This window comes from Mastacembelus armatus, chromosome 10 (genome assembly GCF_900324485.2).
Source record: "Mastacembelus armatus chromosome 10, fMasArm1.2, whole genome shotgun sequence".
In the NCBI taxonomy this organism is placed as follows: domain Eukaryota; kingdom Metazoa; phylum Chordata; class Actinopteri; order Synbranchiformes; family Mastacembelidae; genus Mastacembelus; species Mastacembelus armatus.
Window position 1 is genome coordinate 403,921 of NC_046642.1, and position 21,121 is coordinate 425,041.

Genomic DNA, 21,121 nt, shown 5'->3' on the forward strand with positions numbered 1-21,121 from the left:
TTGAGCAGAGCCCGTTCTGGAAACTTTCTTGTTGAAAGCTCTGCAGCAGACGATGCGTGTGCATGCATGTAATTCTGTTTGGTAAATGACTGTCAAATGTTTGAGCTACATAAACACATCATGAAGCCCAGAGTGTCTGAGGAGTAATACAGAGTTAAAGGATGGACAGGAAGAAGCAGTTCAGAAGGGAAGCAAATGAAAATGCAAGATGCATTTAGAAGCGATTCCTTTGACTACACTGGACTTTTCAGGTGAAATCTCAAAAATCGCTGAACCAACCACGTTGCCAGCAAACCAGTAGTGTTGTAACATCTCTAGCTGAGAATACAAGTCTTTGACTGTGACTGGGCTGCACTCGCTGCATGAGGAGGAGGAAAGAAAGGAGGAAGGGAGAAAAGAAAAATAAAAGGGAAGTTATTTTTTTAGTATTTATAGTGACACCATGAAAAATGTATTTATTATGATGATTATTATTAATTTTCACCTGTTTCTATGCATTTCTGTGTTTTATTGTGGCTGCCAAATGTGCCTCAGATTTGGCGCATTCATCGTTTAGGCTCAGAGGTATTTACATCCCACATGAAACAGGGAGAGTAATGCATTGTCTGTGTATCTTCGAGATCCTCCTACCTTGTCTGGCTGCTGCAGCTTTCTGAGCTTCCTCCTCCTTGGCTTTTTTGGCAGCCTCGATGACAGCCATTTTGGCCTCGTGCACCTCCTTCAGGGCGTTCCACTCCTTCCTGTTGTTCAAGAGGCGGTCCAGCATGGGGGTGATCTGCACATGGAAACGACTGAACTCCTGGGGAGCAGGAGGGCAGGACGGATCAACACAAATCAAATCACATCAAATCAATACAGCTTTGTTAGATCCAAACTGTTAGCATTTATTAAATCATAAATATAAAACTAGCAAAAATGACTGCAAACAAATTCTGATAATCCAGTTACACATCTGAAATAAGATTCACAGCCCAAAAATGAAGTCAAGGCTAAAATTCTATCAACTCTTGAGCTCAAGCTTCCAGCATCTACATGTGCCTACAGGTCAGTCTGTTGCAGGGTTCACGGCAGAGAGGGAATCAGTAGATGTTTGTGTGGTGTGATGTCTGACCTTGTACACAAAAGCACAGACAAAGTCGATGAAACCACACTGTAGCTTCGGCAGCTCATCTGCCTTGTTTCTGTCCATCATAGGCTGGAGAAGAGAAAGAAACGTGCTTATTGATCTGACCGACAACCCTGCAGCAAAGCCAAATATATTTTTCTTTATTATGAATGATACCAACTGGTCTATTTAACTGTAACTTGCTGCAAAAAATGGGTATTGGATAAAGATACATCAAGATATGGTGACGTTAATTGATGGCATAAAACCTTTTACAGTAATTTTTGTGGTTTAGACAAGAACAGGATCTACGTTACCAACTGGTTCCCTGTTCAGCAAAAAGCTTTTAATGGACTTATCAATTACAAAGCTTGGCTCAAAGTGTTTATTGTACAATGTGTTAAACTGTACAACACAGTCCAGCAGCAATGAATAAATACTACTGCACCTTTGAGATTTGTTTTACAGAAGCGTGTTGAGGCTGTAGTTTGTGTTGCAGCATTTGATTACATTATCTTTCTAGTGCTGTTATTGTGTCCAACCTTTCGTCTTGCAACAATAAATAAAGACAAAGTTTTATAACAGAGGAAGAAATTAGTTTCACATTTATCAGCTGATTTCACTTTAGGGTTCACTTTTATTGGTCCACACCCAAGGGAAAAAACCCAGAGAAAACCAACTAGCTGATTCCTAAGTCTGAAGCTGATCTCTGGCTTTTGATGTCTGTGTATTGTGTGTGGTGGAGGCAGGAAACTAAACTCTGATAGACTGATACATGAAAAGACTATTAAAGAGTAAAGACAAAGTGTGCTGGCAGCTTTCCTCTGTAGACTAAATTAGCTTCCCATTAGCAGCCTAACTCAATGTACAAATTGTACAGATGTGAGTAGAGTGGACTGTAAAAATCTGTCAGAGCGGTGAAAATGTTCATGCTGGCTGTAATTGGTGGTAAAATTGCTCACCTACATTTCCAGATAAAACTGCTCAAGTGTCACAGCCCCTGCAAAGTCTGTTTTTTCTTGTCAAACTACTGTGAGTCACAGAATCGAGTGGTGGGAAAATACAAACTGATCAAAATGAAAAGTTTTCCCTGTTGACACAGATGCTATTAAATCACCACACTGTGAGATGAGAGTGTGGGATGATGCTTCTTGCACTTCAAGTGTTTCAAGGACACGAGGGAATGAAAGCGAGCGAGGAGAGTCAGAGCCACGAGGGTTTGGTTGGCTGGGTTAGCACCACAATGGCCACTCTTTCTGTACCAGTGCTCCACATAATGGCCTGCACATCGCTCAACAACGCCGCCACGGGGAACTAAATCTGTCTTTTCGCCTCCTGTGTTTGTGTCTCTTGTTCTCTCTTGCTCTCATCCTGTCCTTCCTGCTCTCCTTTCTAAATTGAAGCCCCAAGGAGAGACTTGTCCTGCTGCAGTTCCCATCATCCTGTCCACCCACTCAATCCTTTCTCCTCCTTCCTTCAAAAAACTTCATTTTACTGGCACGAACCGATAAAAAACTGAGATACGAGTCAAATCACACAATCAAAATCCAAATTAACTGCATTAAATCAAAGTTGATCGTAAAACCATGATGGTTAAAAAAATCAAATATCAAAGTAATAATGTTCTTCAGCAAAAACCAGCTCACAAACTTAACAGCCTCAAACTGGTGGAAGATGAATGTTGTTTTCTAAATTCCTCATTGTCTTCATGCTTACAGCATATTATGCTTTACACATTCTCAAATGTGAGATATTCCTTTTAGGAACATATGTCAGGGGCAACTATCAGGACAAAACAAGCAGCACGACTGGAGCTGCAGTGATTTCTGTCTTTGCTCTGCAGCAGAACGGATCTCTGCCTCTGCCCCTCACCCAAACTCCTTTTCATATCCTTACAATGGGTTGTTGCTCCAGCACTGTCCTCTCCAGGTCTCCCTGCTCCCAGAACTCTGCAGCTACAGACAGCGCCACCTAGAGGGTCAAACAAGAGGGATGTCATGAAAACAACCTGCTGAATCTCCAAGCAGCTGCAGATCCATAACTATGTTCCACTTAATCTGTTGATTATTTATTCAGTTTATAAAATGGAGCCACATTACATGTTTAAATTACTTGTTTTTTCTGACCAGGAGTCCAACACCAAAACAAATTCAACTTACAATAACAAAAGGAAACAGCCCAGGAAAGAGCAACTAGAACCAGAGAACGTCATCTAACCATTTCAGGTACTTGGGTGGAATCCTTTAGGACAAAACAATAAAGATGCTGCTGATTTTCATGCAGCTTGTTGGGGCAGTTGATCGAGCAGGAGAGCGCCCATACTTGTTGGTAAAATGATCCTATAAAGCTTTCACAGTTTCTGTAAATGGGAATCTCACTGGCAGTTTCAGGGTTTGTGTCTTGATGGGAGGAAGCTGTTCTGTCTGCCCTCAAAGCAGCAACGTGAGATCTGATGAATAATATGCGATTTCTGCATTCAGGATAGAAACCTCATTTTAGAAAGCGTTAGTCATCAAGCCCGTGTTGCAGGAACAACTGCCACGAGGCTGTGCAGCCTGTAGACAGATATTTTGTGCGCATGAGAACAGAAATAAGTGAAAGATAAAAAACAAAAACTGTCTTAAGGATGTCAGGATGGAACAGCTCAAGCTTTTGTCTCTCCCTCACAGCTCAGGCAGTGCTATCTGTCAATAAAAACTCACAAAGCACAACTGAAACAGAGTCATTTCACATCAGCAGAGATTCCCTCTAATTTATTTAACCTTCAAATGACGTTCTAGTGTCTGCAGGTCTCTACTCAGGACCGTAAAAAACTGGAATTTAGGGCGTCACTTGACAGCCACAATCGGTTATTGCTGTTTCCAGGGTGGAATTAACTTTTAAATGAGTTAGTCATCAGATACTTCTGGAGCACAGTTTGCAGGAGGGAGGCCCGGGCTATAGATAGTGTGAGTGGGATGTAGAGCTGACTCACAAGTGGCAGACAAAGGTGAAATCAGAACAGAAAAAAAAACAGGTTCCAAAAAATAAAAGTGGAATGTTCTAAGTGGTTGTGGCTGCACAACACAACTGTTCTGCAGCAATATAAAACTGTTTTCATATCAGTCTTAAACAACATGGTGATAACTGGTTTGATATGTTCTGTTCTATATATATCAACCTGCACATAAAGAGAAATAAGAGAAAATGTTCATAAATATTCAATCTATTCAAATAATTGTCCAATCAAATTAAACACATTAAGTATATAAACATACAGACAACACAACCTGAACTTAAAACACCAGATTAGACAATGATGGAGAAATAAAAAAGGAAAACCAAATTATGTACAGAAGAAATTAGGATTCAGGAACTTTGATGGAAAAATCAGGGTGAAGCTGTTAAGCAACGTTAGCTCGTCACTCGAGTGAAGCGGGGAAGTCACACAAATTAATGGAAAAGCATAAATCATATATCTCAGTTCAGGATTAGGAAACATCTGTTTTAAACTCATCAGAATAATTTACACTTTAGTTTGAAATGGTCTGAACTTGAATTTTTGTAAAGGAGCCTTGATCTCCATGATAACCAGTGGTCCAAACATTGCAGCTTGTGACCCCAGTGATTTTTTTCTTCTCTAATTATCCAATTTGAATCGTTTTAGAGGCCCTGGGAGAAAACACATTCACACACAAAGACCAAAGAATTCCTGAAAAACAAATTTTGTGTGCAAAAACATTTTTGCCAGCTGTTTTAGGTGTTTTAGATTTACTTGGCAAGTCCTCAAATGTTTTTATTTCTGAATTCCATTAGCAGATATTGCCACGCACCACAAAGACTCAAATATACATGCTTTAAAAGACCATTACCGCCTTTACTATGGGCACAGTGCTGATGTATTTGCTATGAGCTGTCAGCGTAGGCATGAGAATAAGACTGGGCATTACTGAAAAAGAGCAAATGTTCCCAGTCACTTGCAGAAAATAAAGGTAAAAAATTACCCACCGGCAGCACCTGTCGAACAGCAAGGACATGCCTCCTGTGAATATTGATATGCCTGTGTGTGCAGGTTCGATGTGTATATTACATACTTCACTGCAATAAAATGCTGAGCCTGTCAGGCGGTGATGAGGGGGCTGAAAAGCAGCAGGTTGCTTTTGATCCACGAGGCCGTCAGGAATCGCTGCTGAACGCTGCCGAGAGAAATGGCAGCACTGACAAAATGCCATTCCCTATCTACTTTATCACTGGCTCCCTCTCAGAGCCTCTCCTGGAGCCTGTGTTAGATTATTACTGTGAGCAGCTGGAGTGCCATTTTACAGCTCCTACCGCTGAAGTATGAAAAGGACCTTGTGGACAGGTCACAAAGGCGTGTACCTTGCTCTGAATCTCCCACGGCTTGGCGATGGCAGACAGGTCACACGCCGTCATCATCATGGCCCTAGAGACAAATGCATGATGGTACGTGACCACTTAGATGCATCTGCGTTGGCACCTGCCTCTCTGTGTATGTGCGTAAGTGCCTACATGACAATTTCTTTGCGTGTGGTCTCCAGCATCATGTACTTGGTCCAGTCGTTCCAGTTCTCGTAGGTCTTTGACTGGTCCACGATCTTCTGGAACATTGTCCTCTTCCTGCACAGAAACACAACAGTGATCCAGGTGGGGGAGAGAAGGATCAGCTACAACAGGAGGGTTTCTGATGAAGGCCAGTCTCTCATTCTGTTATTGTCAACACAAACTTTCTTTTTAACCAATGAATAATTCAATAACCCACTTTTTAGTGGTCAATTACAGCCTAATATTCAACTGATGCCTTTTTCAAATTCAATAAATTACTTGTATTTTTATTTAAAAGTCAAAATGAAAGGACTATTAAACGTAAAATCAGGTGTAATTATTGCCATGAAATACTGAAAAAGAGCATTTTAGGCAGTAGAATGATAAACGCACAGGTTTTTAATTGTGCTGTACTGACTTGAAGTAGAGAGCCAGGTCAGTAGCAATGATGGCGATATCCATAAGGTGTATGACGAGGTCATGCTGGCGTCGGTTCAGATTCTGATAAATGTTCAAAGCCTGAAACAGGACGAAGTGAAGAAAGACACTTTAAATAACACAGGAATTACTCTGTGTGTGTGTGTGGGTGTGTGTGTGTGTGTGTGTATTAGAAGAGCAAAGTGAGGAGTAAAACAAAAATCATTTAATGAGAATCAGAAATTCTGGTTGACAAAACATCAATTGAAAAAATAAAACTAAGAAAGATGAAAACATTTCTGAATTTATTTTCATAATCAGCTCCTTTAAAATTTTCCTCATGTTTTGCCACTGAGCTGCAGAAGCCAAGGAAAGAGACGAGCGGGGCTTCAGTTGTTAATCAGGTCACTGTGGTCATATTAACTACAGCACCGCATTGTTTTATATTGTACAGGTGTGAGCTGTTAGCGTGTCCACCCCTGCATGCGTGTAGCTGAGTGTGCGTGTGCAGCATACTTCGTCTCTCAGCAGAGTCTTCCCAAACTCCAGATGGTGTCTTTCCAAGATGGAGGAGCCGTGAAGCTTTGCCAGAGGGTTACCAGACCTGGAAGCACACACACAGCATGCTGGGAGTTTACGCTGTGATAAATCATGCATGTTAAACCCGCGGTGGGCCTGGCCTGCTGTGTCCACGGCTAATGGCGGCTCTCATTAGCTCATCCATCAGCAAGTGGAGCAGAGCAGCTGGAGGTGTATCTGGTCAATATCAGCTCATTGATGTTCTCAGTGTGTGATGTCACCTTCACCTAAGGAGCTGAGGTCAGCTCATCTGTACACAGGAGGAGTGTCTGTTGTCACTTTGAACCAATTACAGGTTCTTAGAGGAACCAAACTGTCCGATTCCTGACAGGTAAATGAATGTATCTGAAACTCATGAAGAAACTGGGTCATAGCAGCAACAACAAATAAAACCATATGATCTCTGTTCTACGTGGATTTGAGTTTTCCAGCATTTGATATGAATTTGCCAGAGCTTAATATTGAGGTCATAGTTGAACTTGAACTGGCTCCAGCAGCTTAGTCTGCAGTTCCTCCTGTGAAATCACAGCTGTTGTGTCACAGAACAAACTGTAATGATACAGGCCAAATCCTCAATGAGCTTCTTGCTTCTGAGGTTACAGGTCACCTATCGGGGTCAGTCTTCATCAATGACCTCGGGTTTACACAGACACACTGTGGCCTGGGATGGATGTCCCTGCACACGGGCTGTTTAGCCTTATCTACCTTCACCCTGTGGATCTTACTTCATCTGGTACAGGTTGTTGGTTCCTCTGTGGTCAATATCATGGCAGAAGCCAGCAGTCACCATGGCCATACACTCCAGGTCTGTGTAGTAACGCTTCAGGTCGCCTGTCTGAGAAGACAAACACAGGCCCGAACAGAGGATCAGCTGTGGACACACAAGTAGGCTCATAATTCATGACCTACACAAATGTTACCACAAGTGAGTCATTAACAGTTGTTAAAATATACACCCACACACACACACACACACACCCATATATATAAATACTGGTTGATTAGGTTTCCCAACAGGGGCTGGGAACAGTAATGACACTCAGTGGTTTTCTTATTAATGGCCAGTTTAAGTAAGACTCACTTTTCATTTCCAGACACTTGTCTTTCACTTACACACATACACAGTCGGCAGCGACAGGAGGAGGAGAATAAAGATGGAGAAAGGATGTTTACTACTCTGAATGACTGAGAAGGTGGAGGAGAAACAGGAAAGGAGGAGAACGGTGGATTTATTGGAGAGAGAAGGAAGAAATACTGATGAGCGCTTATGGAGAAATGTGTGACAGCAGGAGACTGAGTCACTTCATTATCCGTGTGTGTCTGACCATCAGCAGGGTGAACATGGTCTGTCCAACGTTGAATCCATGTCTCCAGTTGTGGTAGGTGATCTTCCTGTAGCCTTTACTGAGCGAATACATGAACCTCACCAGGACCTGCAGACCACACACAGATCACCCTGTGTATTTGGTGTTAACAACAACCACTGCAAAGTTCAGCTGTTTTATCGACACCATAAATCCAGTAACTGCAGCTGCATTTCCTTAAACATTATTATTTATTATACAAGAAAAAATATTATAATATAATATATAATATAATAATTATAAAATATTACATTATTATTCTGCCTGGTAGGTTTAGACTAAATCATTGCCTCACTAACTACTGTACCTGCACAAGCTTAACTGGGCAATGGCAGGCGAACAATTTTGCTTCTCTCGCCAACTGACTTCATCTTCAGAGACTTCAGTATAATCATATCAGTATAATCATATCACGGCACACTATTGTGGTCACACAAACATCTGTTGTCTGAGCACACTGCATTAAAAACTGTATGTTGCTCTGTTAGAGAAATTAAAATGTTACCCTCAAGTTGTTAATCTGCTTTACTTTAATGTAAGTCAAAAACACTTTTGAGTAGGGCCTGTTACCTCTTGTCTCTTCCTAAGGTCAGTCTGTTCTGACCTTCACTTTCTGATAAGACACCTAGTATCGAAACCCAGATGTTTTGCAGTTTCATGGGAAACTGCCTCCTCTCTCTTCTTCTATCACATGACTGTTTGTATCATAGTATTAAAATGATGTGCTGCCCAGCTAAGGGCCAGTGATCCTCATGCTGTACTAAGGTGCTGTGTGACTGTTACTCCTTGCAAGTAAAACTTCTATATAATCTTACCGAAGTTCGTCCTCTGAGTCCATTTGTTAAAAAGAATTTACCTAACATGCTCTATGAAAATTGCCTGTTTTGTCAAAGAGTCAGTTGGAAACAGACATTTCTGTGAGGTACAACTGAAATCACAAATTAACCATCTGACCATCCCACCCACCTCTCTGGGAATGTGAAACTTGTCCACCACTTTCAGTTCGTAGTACATCTTGATGCCGCACTGCACCAGGTCCAGTTCACTGTGTTCAAAGTCACAAAAGTGAAACTCGAAGATCTCTGATCTCTTAGAGTCCGGCAAAACCTCTGACTGTGGACAGAGACATCAATTCATGTCTTTTTTCAATCATTCTGTTATGGCTCGGTGCAGGTCAGGTGCAGGCTGCTCTATTGTGAGGTGGTAAAATGATTAAAGATCATGTTTGATGTGTACAGTTGGTTTCCCCGTCTCAGAGTTTCACAAACATGCATTTGCTCATTTCAGGGAGTTTTCAGAAGCACATGCTGAATGTTCTGTTTACCAGAATCTCTTCCAGCTCCTCCTCTTCACACTCATCTGGTTCTTTCCCCCATCTCTCCCTGGTGTTCTGAGGAAACACAAACCATCATCACACTGGTTGATGCCACAGATACATACACATTTAGATGCTGCATGATCTGCTGCCGTGTCGGACAGGCACCTTCTAATGCAAGTTGTGTCTGAACACAATTAAAATCATCCTAAAACAGAATTTAAAACCAACAGTTTGCTTGGTTACAAATGTCAGAACCATATTTATAATATAAGAACCTTGGTTCCATTAAAAATGTGGATTTCTATTCCAAAATAGATCATTTCCATACGACTATTTCTAAGATATTTAAGATGAAAAAGGGTAAATTCATTTGTACCTATTGAAATGGCTGCTTTAACAGAATTTCACATATAATTTTAGAAATAAACAAAATACATAATTACTACAAATACTACATATCCAATACACTGTTGGCAGGCTATACAATTATTTTTCAATTCCATTTTAAGGGAAACTTTCATATCTTGGTCATTTACATTTGACAATATCTAAATATAATATTTACAACATATATTTATTACATGTTGGGAGGGTTGTGATCAAACAATCAACTACAAAGCACCAAGAAATGACTTCAAGCTGCGTAACAATTGGACTACCTTTGCAAAGATGGTGCAGAAATTTCGGTTGTATTGAGAATAATTTTATCTCAGCACTAGTTGAGACCAGACCTCTCCCACTTTTTCTTACTAACCAGGATGTTCTGAATTTCATCCTTGCGACACTTGACATGGTACAGAACCATGTCCTGGAAGATGTCCTTCCTGTTCTCCAGCTTGTTCATCTTGTCGTAGGTGTCGGTGTTCAGCACTGACCAGCCCAGGAACTGGGTCATGGACTGGACACAGGAGTGAGAGAAAAAGTTAACATCCTATCACAGCCAAAAAAATAAATTATAAGTTAAATTATAAAATAACTTCTCAGCTTCTTATTCTGATTCTGTGTGTTTGAAATGCTGTTGAACACAGTTCTGTGTCATTTGCTGTCGCTGTGGGAAAAGTTGTGATCTACTACTTAAATAAAAGTCGGAACAGCAAACTGTGAAAAACATTCTCTTACAAGTCTGACACTTCAAACATACTGTACCAAAATGTTTTCACAGGGCAAAGCACAAACTCTGCAGAAAGAACTTAGGTAGTACAAGTACCTCAAAACTGTACTTTGGTACAGTAGCTGAGTAAATGTTTTCAGCACTGCCACCATTTTATTGTCTATGAGCAATTTTTGAAAGATGTTACCACATACAATCTGTTCAAACATCAAAATTCTGAGTTGAGGATCAAACCGGCAGGTTATGCATTTAACTGAATTCTGCACAGTGAGGCCGACAAACAGGCTCCAGGCCAGCGATAAATAATGCAGATGCTCTGAATGGAGTGTATTTATAAACCAGTGACACACACACACACACACACGCACACACACACACACACACCCTGTACCTCCATCAGTGTTTCATCCATGTCATCAAAGGGTTTCCCATCCTTCCTGTTATAGAACGTGGCCACACCCACGATCTCCTCTTTCTTGTTGACAATTGGCATAGACAGGACGTTCTTAATGGTCCAGCCGGACTCGTCCAGAGGCTCTTTCTGTGCACGTGCACGACATAAACACGCATTATTTCAATGGCTATAAATACTGTCCTGCACTGTTACTTCAACATGGTTAGGATGCCGGTACAGGCCGTTTTTGGTCAATCACCATGTTTAACTGATAATTTTATAACCATGAAAGCAGAAATTACACAACATTCACAAGCAATTTGAACAATATGCTGCATGTCTCACAGATGCTGCGCCTTACATCACGGATATAAAGATTTAGAAAAACAATACAAAACGTTCCTGGATTTAAGGTCAGGGGTTACCAAAAAATAAATTAGAAAAACGTTTCATTCTTCACTGGAACATAAAAAACTGAAGGAAACATCACGTAGAAGAATTAAAAGTGATGAGGTCAACAGCTACAGCGTCTTGCCCCTAATTACGTACAAAAACCTCTCTACTTCCTCTGACCACAGCTTCAAAGCTTTCTGGGAAATGCAGGGGAACCACAGACAGAAGCAGGTTGGAGGAAAGTTGGTAGATGAGGTGAATCACAGAGTCACAAAAGGAGCCCTGGATGACACTGAACCTTGGATCAAACTATGTAGGAGAACACAATGGTGGATCTGCATGTCAATAGTCAGACTAATTTCCAGCAGTGCTGAATCAGGATCAAGGTATGAGCAGGGACAATGGCTCTGACTGTATCTGAAACCAAGTGATATAATAAGGATAAATACAATGGAAGCTTTGTTACCCCCAGGAAACTAATTTAAAGTAAAGAGAGCAGAGAATATGGGACATATCTTTTGTTCAGTTATGAATATATGGAATAACGTTCTTTAAGATTGTTCCCTAGTGGAGGTTATTATACAGCTAAGTTAATATCTTCATACATTAAATCTACAAATACAGCTCTATTTTATTCAAACACTCAAAAATAAAGTCACACGTAACGCTCATTAAAGACGAGAAGTAAAAATGTTCTCCCACTACAACAGCTGTTATTAATGAGCACAGCGCTGAACATGAAAATGGACACTGTACTTTTTTCTCAAATCAATTGCATCTACATGCATCTTTTAGTTTTTCATTGCGATAACAATCAAAGACATCGTCCTTGTCATCTGTATGAGAGCAGGGCTGACATCTTTGATTTATAAAGACGTCATGTGGAAATTACCGACTTGCAATGAGCCACGATTATTACAACAAGCAGAAATCATGTCCAGAAAGAGGTTAAGCTGATGGACTTCAGTCCATTAGGTATGGTGAGAGCATATAGCTGACTTGATAAAACACTGATGCTTAATATTTTATCGGGTAATTTAATACTGTGCAAGTGTTGTCTTATTGATTTTATGTTTTGCTGCATGTAGTAACTTAAACATTTATTGCAGCCGAGTGGCTTCTTGTGTTTGGTATATCTCTCAACCAGGAAACACATCAAAACCAGAATGTAGTCAATCTGTCCTGCTTACGGTTAAATAACATTCTTACCTGGAAGTTAAAAAATTCATCCTCAGCTGCATTCATGATGTTACAAATCTGTTAAAAATGGGAAATGAGAAGACAGAAGTGGGTTGAGGATAATGACGAACACAAACAAACAAACTCTGAAGGAATAAAAACATGAAATTGGCTGAAGAGAAGAAGACAGACCAGGTTAAGACGAGTTAGACACCTTTGTTTCTTACATAAAAAACTCCACCTTCAGTTTTCTGGCTTAAAGGACCACAGGTTCATGTTATCATCATCATCATCATCATCATCATCATCATCATCATCATCATCATCATCATCAAGAGATGACAAAGTTTTACTGGCCCACAGAGAATCCATTCAAAAGCCCCTGTGTCACATCCAAAACTATTAGTGTCGATCTGACGTCTTTTTCTCTCAATTTATGAAAAGATGGTTCTGTGGAGAGATGAAGTTTCCACCTTTTCCATGATGTACAAGAGGACGAATGGGGACGAAGAGCGAGGAAAGGTGATGTAGGGTTGAAAAATGACACGCAGCAAAGACAAAGGACAGGACAGGAGGAGGACAGAGGGATAGATGGACGAGCGACAGCAGGCTCAGTCGTTTGGAAAACGCACTGTGATTAATTATAACGGCTACAAAAATTACAGTTATACATCACAGCAGCGTGTGGCTGAGCACTTTTCATTTCCACAACGATGTGCACACTGACAATTGTGTAATAAGGCCCGACGGTGTTCTGCTCGTCTGACCACACGCAGCGTCCGATGCAGATACTTTGAAATTAAGATTATTTAAAGGACCCTGGTTTTACATGCACAGCAGAAAAGAAAGTTATAAAGTCAGAGTGAGAAATGACAATTTTGTTCTGAAGGCGTAGCTGGATCAAAACATGTGCAATCACTCAATAATGTTGGCCATTCATTTGCCTGTAAGCCAAACATATGCTGACAATGGGCATCCTGTAATAGACACGCTCAGGAAAAAAAGCTGCTAAACTCATCTGATTTACATAAACCAAATGTTCCTCTGTGCAGTGACATGACACATCCGAACCAGTGTCGTCAGGGTTTATGTAGTTTGGCCTTCAAACAGCATGGTGGGAAGTGGGGGTGTGGGGTTCATGTTTGAAACAAAGCTATGAAAACAGGTTTACAAGTGGGAACTTTTGAGGAGTTTTTTGTGCTCTGGAAAGTTTCAATTATTTCATGTTTGCAGCTCAGGAATGTAAAAGTGATGTGTCAAATTCATGATACAGCCACATAATCAGTCCTGGTTCATGGAATATTATTCTAGCACATATTGACTTTGAGGTTCTCAGTTCTCTTCACAACAATGTGTGAGATTTGTTAAAATCACAAAGAGAAGAACTAACTAATGAAAAACACTGACCAGTCCAGTTTCGGCTACGTAGGTTGGTAAACCGCTAACCAGGGCCCAGTGATCTGCTGGGGGATTCCTAGGGATAAACAAAAACAAAAATGGTAATTGCTTTTGTGCTAATAATAATAATAATAATAATAATAATGTGACTCTGGGAGGATAAATATAAAATATGTTATATGAAAAATTGAACAACAACAACCACCTTTAGTTTACACAGGTGTGATTGTCAGAAATATTCTGCAGAGAAATGTTTGGACAGTGGTGATTAATGTGTACAAGAGAAGCCATGTTGTGTAAAGAATAAAAAAAGATCCAAATGTCACTTGTCAAAAAGAAAAAGACCCAACACAACACTACACCTGTGACTGAAACAAACATGACTGCCAATAATAACCACTTTCCAAGCAGCCGTGACTCACGGTATGACTTTGATGTCTTCTTTACCATGGAGAATGTAGTCGATCACTTTGTAGAAAATAATTTCCTGGAAACACACACAACATAAAAATTAGAGCTTCTTCAGGCCTGATAGTGGCACATTGAACAAATGTCAGGAGCCACACAACTTGGGAATACTGATTGGAGAACTGCTGGAAGAGCAGTAACTGTACTATTTAGAGCTGTAGTTGTAGTAACAATGGTCAATATTTCTTTACTCGGCCGTCAGGAGTTTTGGGTCCATCGTACGGTGGAACTTCCCCCATCAGAACAGGCCACAGGTCAAAGAACTCCTACAGACGCACACAGAAAGACACAAAAGAAAAACAACAAGACTCAGACAATATAGCTGATGCCACCGTTTCATTATTTAGATGCATTTAACACACACTGCAGGTTACATCCAACACCACCATTAAAACGCTAACTCCAGCAGCCTTTTAGGAGAGTCTAATATTTTTTCATGTGTCTTCACAAAGTGCAGGTTCTAAAACTTGGGCTCAGAGCTGAGGTACTGGTTTTGTTTATTCTCAAGTGCTTTATTCATGAAATCCAGTGTTGTTAACAGACAGCCATCTGTGCAGGCAGGCAACACATGTTTGTTCTCAGAAAGCAGGTGTCAGGAATCAATTGGCAGCTGTTTGTAATTAGGTGCCAGCCACAGTCAATAAGTAGTATTTATGACCAAGTCTTAGTTATCACTGATAAACAGTAACACTGCTGACCAGCACGTGGGTTTAAGTATTTTGGTCTATTTTGACATAAAAAGCAATGAAAGACTAAATCAAGGCAAAGAAATTGTACAGATCAGACAAAGCCCCAAATACTTTCTAAAAAGAAAACTGCTCAAAACTCATCAATACAGCACTGCATAGGTAATAAGCAATGAAGGCATTCGCTTTAATAAAAGACTGTATAATAATTGACTATCCAAATGTTTCTCATTGTCTCTGCTTTCAAATCAAAGCTTCAGTGGTTTGTCTTCTTAAATTAAGCTTCATTCAAGTGACCTGCTCCCTTAGAAACTGAACACGCTATCTGCACACATGGAATGAGCGTACTGCTTGCAGACCTCTCAGTTCAGTGTTCTGTTTCAGAGCTGACCCACCTTGGTCTTGGTCATGTCCAGCAGTCCCACAGAGTAACGGTCACAGTTGAGGAAGGCTCTGACTGTGTACAAAGCCTTGTGGAACTGCCTCTCTATGTCTGTCAGCTCCTCAAACACTTTGCTGGCTGACCACAGCAGCACCTGCAGCACAGAACAGAATAAAATAGTTTGAGACAGACTTTTCTTGGTGACGCTGTTTCCTGGGTCACATATTTTTGTACTAGTCAAGTACCGTCTTTTTTGACCAGTACTTCTTGCTATTTACAGACTTAGCGCTCGATAGCCTACCAGTTATCTCAGCTAGCTGCTAGCCTCTCCCTGTCTCTCCTGCTCAGTGCCTCATGTTTAGTTTCTTCTCTGCTTCCTTTAGTCACGATGAGTCCTAGAATAAGTGGAAGCTTCTGGCAGCTTTGGAGGCGATGATCACTGAACTGGAAGCTCCAACCCTTTGAACCAAAGCCAGCGAGCCTAGCTCTGTTAGCAGCTAGCCTGTTAGCTGTCTAGCTATACAAATAAATTGAACTGAATCTCCCTGTAACCAAACATTTGTTACAGTTTCTACTTTTGTAATATGATTGTGTGACGTTCTTACTGTATATGAAGTGCTACCTGATCTGCAGCCTCACCTGTCCCCTCCTGGTCTCACAGTTGTGTAGGTAGCTCAGGTGAAAAACTCTCAAGACCAAGTTGGCAAAGTTCAGGTACTTGTTTAGGGTCTAGAAGAGAAAAACACACAGGCTGTGGGATGATCCATCCATCCATCATCTATACCTGCTTATTCCTTAACCAGGGTCCCAGGGATCTGCTGGAGCCTATCCCAGCTCTCTCTGGGTGAAAGGCAGGGGTCCACCCTGGACAGGTCCCCAGTCCATCACAGGGCCACATAGAGACCAACAACCTCACACACTCACACTCACTCCTATGGGCAATTTAGAGTCACCAATCAACCTGACATACATGTTTTTGGACTGTGGGAGGAAACCAGAGTACCTGGAGAAAACCCACACAAGCACAGGGAGAACATGCAGACTCCACACAGAAAGGCCCCTGATGGGTTTCAAACCAGGAACCTTCTTGATGTGAGGCAACGGTGCTAACCACTAAACCACAGTGCTGCCTGGGTGATGGTCAATACTGAGAAATGCATGTGACTAAATCCTTAAAACATAAATCATTTTATGGACAAAACAGTTTTTAAATGTTTCCCCTTTGTGCCATCAGTCAGTCAGCTGTCATGTTTTTAAATGGCAGTATCTCATTTTAGAGTCAATACTATAATTACATGGCTGCCATGTTTGACATGTCACCTTTAACCAGAAAGTGTAATCTCATGTGTAGTAAATAGGATTTATATTTAACATCGTCTGCTGCTGTTTGGAGGTTCTGAGTTAACTTGATTTATTTAATATCTACCCAAATTATTTACTAGACCATAACTGTTTCCCACAGGGACAGATGGATCATTTCTCATACAGTTTTTTTGTCTATTTAAAAAATGTTAAATAGCAAGATATTTTAAAAAATACTGTTTTTAGTGAAATTTGGTGGAAAGTTTGCCCACAGGCAAAGAAGAACTGATCATATTTGGCCTGCTTTTGCAACCAATGCACTCTGTTTTCTATTTTGACTGAAACACTAAAATAAACTGTGCTCAGGGCGAATTTCCAACACAGGCAGCATCAGCTCTTACCTCTTCATCTTTGGAAGTGAAGCACGGCCCATCCAACTTGTTGACAGCCATCATAACAGCCACCATGTCTTTACCGTTCATGATGGGGATGGCGAGGAGATTCTTGGTCTTGAACTCTGTCAGCTCATCCACAAAGTCACTGTAATAAGGGCTCTATGAAGAGAAGGCAGAGACAGAGGGGATTTGATTGGATTTAATTATCCTGCTCTTTGCCTACGCCCCTTTCACAACTTCCACAGCCAGCTTTGATTAACACACCACCTCCATCCATAAACCCTGGCAGCAAAGGCTTTCCATTATCCACAAAGTCAAGGCCTCTCTGCTGCACTCCACCTACTGCTCCTCCTGTACAGCAGGGATCATCAATTGTGCTCCTCCGGGGGAGAAGGGGAGGAAGAGCGGCTCGGTAACTGCCAAGGAGGAAGAAAGCCTGAAAAGAGCGACACCCCGGGGACCACAGTCTGTGTCAGAGTCCCGATCTGGGTAAGGCAAGGTCTGATCTTATTTCCTGGTTTGGGTGAAGTTGAAAACAAAGAAAATACACAGGTAAAGGTAAGGAGTCTGTGAATCAGGGCAGTTTGCAAGATGAACACAATTTATATTCTTCTACAGACCAGCATGAGGTGAAAATTACTACTGCTGTATTTTTTATGTGCCTGTTTACCAACCTCACACCCACCCACATGAGAAAAAAATCACAAAAACACATTTGCATCATCTCCAACTCCTCAATCCTCAGAGACCTTAATGCTGCTGCTGCTGCTGTCACATGCAAATCACAGCAACACAAACCCAGCTGCAGACACACATCCTGGATCTGCACAAAATGACTTTTCTTGCCTTAATGACAGAGCACAACCTGTTCCCAGCAAGTACAAACTGTTGTCATTAATGTTCTGTTTGAGCATCAGTAATGAGATTTGAGCAGCACTCAGCCTGTACCTCAAACTAAACCAGAACATAATTTCTTGTATTTATTAATTTCTGACATTGTTCTTTTCTATTTACACTGGGGCTGCCCTGAGCTGCAATAACAGAGTAGGAAAAGAATCACTAGGAGGTTGGTCAGGCTGATCCTGGATCTGCACAGTACAATATCGGCTTCAGCTGCAGCCTGACACAGCTTACAAATAAACCTGTTTCTAAGATCTGGGCTGTTTGACAGATTGTTAAACCCCAGAGATGTTTTAGGGGGTGACCTGTTTTCCTAAACTGAAGCTTTGTCTTGAAACCTGCCCTGCAGTTATGTAATTATCCAATCTGGAGTTTCCTGGGGGACAGTGACCATGTAGGCAGGAAACTCATACCTCTACATAAACAATAGAGTAGTATTTATATTGGGAAATAAACAACAAATGCAAATAAACACAGCAGAGGAAAAACTTCCTCTCTAGCAGATTTAGCCACATTAAGTCGTCTTAAGTTGATTCCAAGGTCTTTCTGCTCTACCCAATAAAATCAACTAAGTGAAACAATGGAGTGTAACAGAACAGATTAAAGTTATAGTGCTGAGTCTGTGAAAATGGCTCAGGGCCCGTGTGACCTCTGGGAGTAATCTGGGATCACTCTAATTCAGGACAGATTAACCAGCTTCATTTGCAATCTCCTCCACTGACACATGAACGTGGCTCCAGTAGCCACAACATAAGTACCAGTCAGAGATACCACACTCAACATTATGTGATGATTGAATTTACCAGAGGCAGGGACAAAAGAAGGGGAAGAAATGAGGCCGACGGCTGCCATCTACTACGGTGCATAATCCCAGTGAAACATAATCCCACTTTCCACCTACAACTGCTTTACCGGCTGCAATGGATTGGCCTGAGATGAAAATAGAGCACAGAGAGACAGTGATTCCCAGTCTCTGCATTAGTCTGAAAGGCCATTCACAGTGCATTAGCATCATAAAGCCAACCAATTATATGGAAACATTAGCTGTTCCTTCACTGCGACTGGAGAGACTGATGCTCGGGGGCTTAGATATCTTTCCAGTTGCCACATTTCCCATCATGTTTTCATGTGTTTGTGTAAAGCTGCAGCGTGATGGACAGAGATTTAGACCAGTGTAGGCACAGCAGGACAAAAGAGCAGCAGAACCGATAGAGAGACCGGCTTCATCAACCCAGGCCTGTTTTCTCTGTGCATCAGAAGATGCACTTTCAAATCTCCCATGAAGAGATGAACCGATAGAGGGGAGGACTTGTAATCCATCAGTCATGTGGATCGGCCGTTGTCTTATTAAGTGTAAATGTCACTGAAACAATTGGCACAGGTATGGGTGGTGGGAGTGGGTGAAGTGAAGGTATTGGACCTGCAGTGCCATGACAAACATGAAGTGTACGTGGGAATAAGCCTGCCAACTATTTTTAAATGTCATGGTTATAATGGTTATAATGAGACGAGCTGGCTGGAGGAAATTAGTGGCAGAGAAACTGTGGTATCAAGTCGCCCTCTGGTGGCCAAACAGGGAAAAAGCAGTGAGCTGGTTGTCACAATGGCAAACCAGGGATTAAAAATTCACTGAGCAGTAAGAATTAATAAATGCACTAAAGAGATGGTTTGTGTTTACAGAGGAGGGTTGGTTCCCTGGTATCCAGTTGTAGATCAATAAAACTGTTTTCTGATTCCATTCTATAAAAAACATCTTGACCAGAGATAAGTGCTGGATTGATAAGGACACAACAGACTTAAATCCCTTCTGTGTTCACCAACTGAAAAGTGAACACAAAACACACACAAGCAAACAATGTGCATCTACCTCAGACACGTCAGGAAGGTTGACCATCTTCTTGGTGGAGGCCACGTGGCCCACGACGCCCATGTCCAACGGGTACACAATCTCACTGTCAGGTGGCACCAGGCAGTCATCGAACACCGCGTCCTTATGGACATTAAATAACCTGGAGATAAAGATCAAGAAAAAATGTATTAATAATCTACTATGCAACTGATTTTTTAAATATGCATTACCTCACACAGAAAATCTCAAAGTCTTGTCATCTGGACAAAACTCTGACACTAAGAAGAGGAAATGCTCAGATCCTTCTACACTCATCACTGTGCCCTTAAGCAAAACATCTCTAGTGAAACTGAACAGTAGGTGGTCTTGTTGCTGCAGTGGGCTCCTCGCATACACACAGAGATGCATTAAACAGCATCCATCTGAGTTATATTCAGCTAACATCCCCTGATTTAATTAAGCTGCCAAATGTGCCTGACTGGAACTGTATGAATGTGAACCCATGTGCTGGTGAAAAATAACATCTGTCTTCATTCCCCATGGTTCCCTAAGGAGTTGCCTGAAAACGTAAGCGTGTGCTCCATTTCTGGCAAAGTCATGGAAATGTTTCCTCAGCAGGTGATGACTAGCTAGGTGGAGGAAATGCAAACAGAACAAAGAAATAGTGGGAGTTTAAAAGTGGAGGAGAGACTGCAAAGATGTGTCAGGGACTTCTGCAAGATGAATAGATCCCAGCATTTAAACTAAAACTCCAACAATGTTTTCAACCTGTACAATTAAAGAGAGAAAAAAGATCCTCTCCTAGTTCCTATTTATAGAACTCATTTTTGGTCAGAATGTGAGGTCCTAGGTTCACATGCTTCCTGCTTTTTATGAGACACATAAACAAACATGATAAAATGTTCCTTCACGCACAATCTAAGGAAATATAATCCTCATGATACATACTATTATTTATTAAAGTGGTGTCAGCAGATTGTTTTAATCTTTAAACAGAAACTCTCAGCAACCTTGTCGCCAGCTCGGCCACACCATTCCTCTGTCGGTACATGAAGAGACTCATGCGGGCGGCCCTCATCATGAAGCTGAGGTGTCTCATCAGGTTGAAGACAGACTTCTCCATTTGCAGGTTGTCATGAATGTCCCGCACCAGGTCAAACAGGATCTCGCTCTCCTCCACCATCGTCAGATCGTGGAATTTGCTGATGTCCACCGCAGCTGTGCGATTGCTGTCCAGCAGGTCGGAGATTACCTTAGGCCGGAAGTTGATGTCGTAGTACTGCTTGGCGAATTGTGGGTTGGCATCCAGGAACTGCTCTGCTGCCGCTGTGTCCACCAT

The 21,121-nt window shown here is 41.4% G+C and overlaps 1 protein-coding gene across 1 annotated transcript; it reads right to left on the minus strand.

The window, feature by feature from the left end:
- Window positions 1-314: 314 nt before the first annotated feature.
- Window positions 315-21,121, minus strand: pde6a (phosphodiesterase 6A, cGMP-specific, rod, alpha). The gene is made up of 23 exons (XM_026331262.1): window positions 20,793-21,121; window positions 19,801-19,942; window positions 17,040-17,192; window positions 15,976-16,065; window positions 15,350-15,490; window positions 14,460-14,534; window positions 14,223-14,287; window positions 13,810-13,876; window positions 12,433-12,480; window positions 10,828-10,977; window positions 10,080-10,223; window positions 9,332-9,397; window positions 8,974-9,120; window positions 7,969-8,076; window positions 7,369-7,478; window positions 6,581-6,668; window positions 6,066-6,166; window positions 5,615-5,722; window positions 5,465-5,528; window positions 3,002-3,076; window positions 1,112-1,195; window positions 631-799; window positions 315-358 (listed from the first exon to the last, which is right to left on the minus strand). Exons 1-23 carry the CDS (start codon window positions 21,119-21,121, stop codon window positions 315-317), a joined length of 2,568 nt encoding a protein of 855 aa, XP_026187047.1.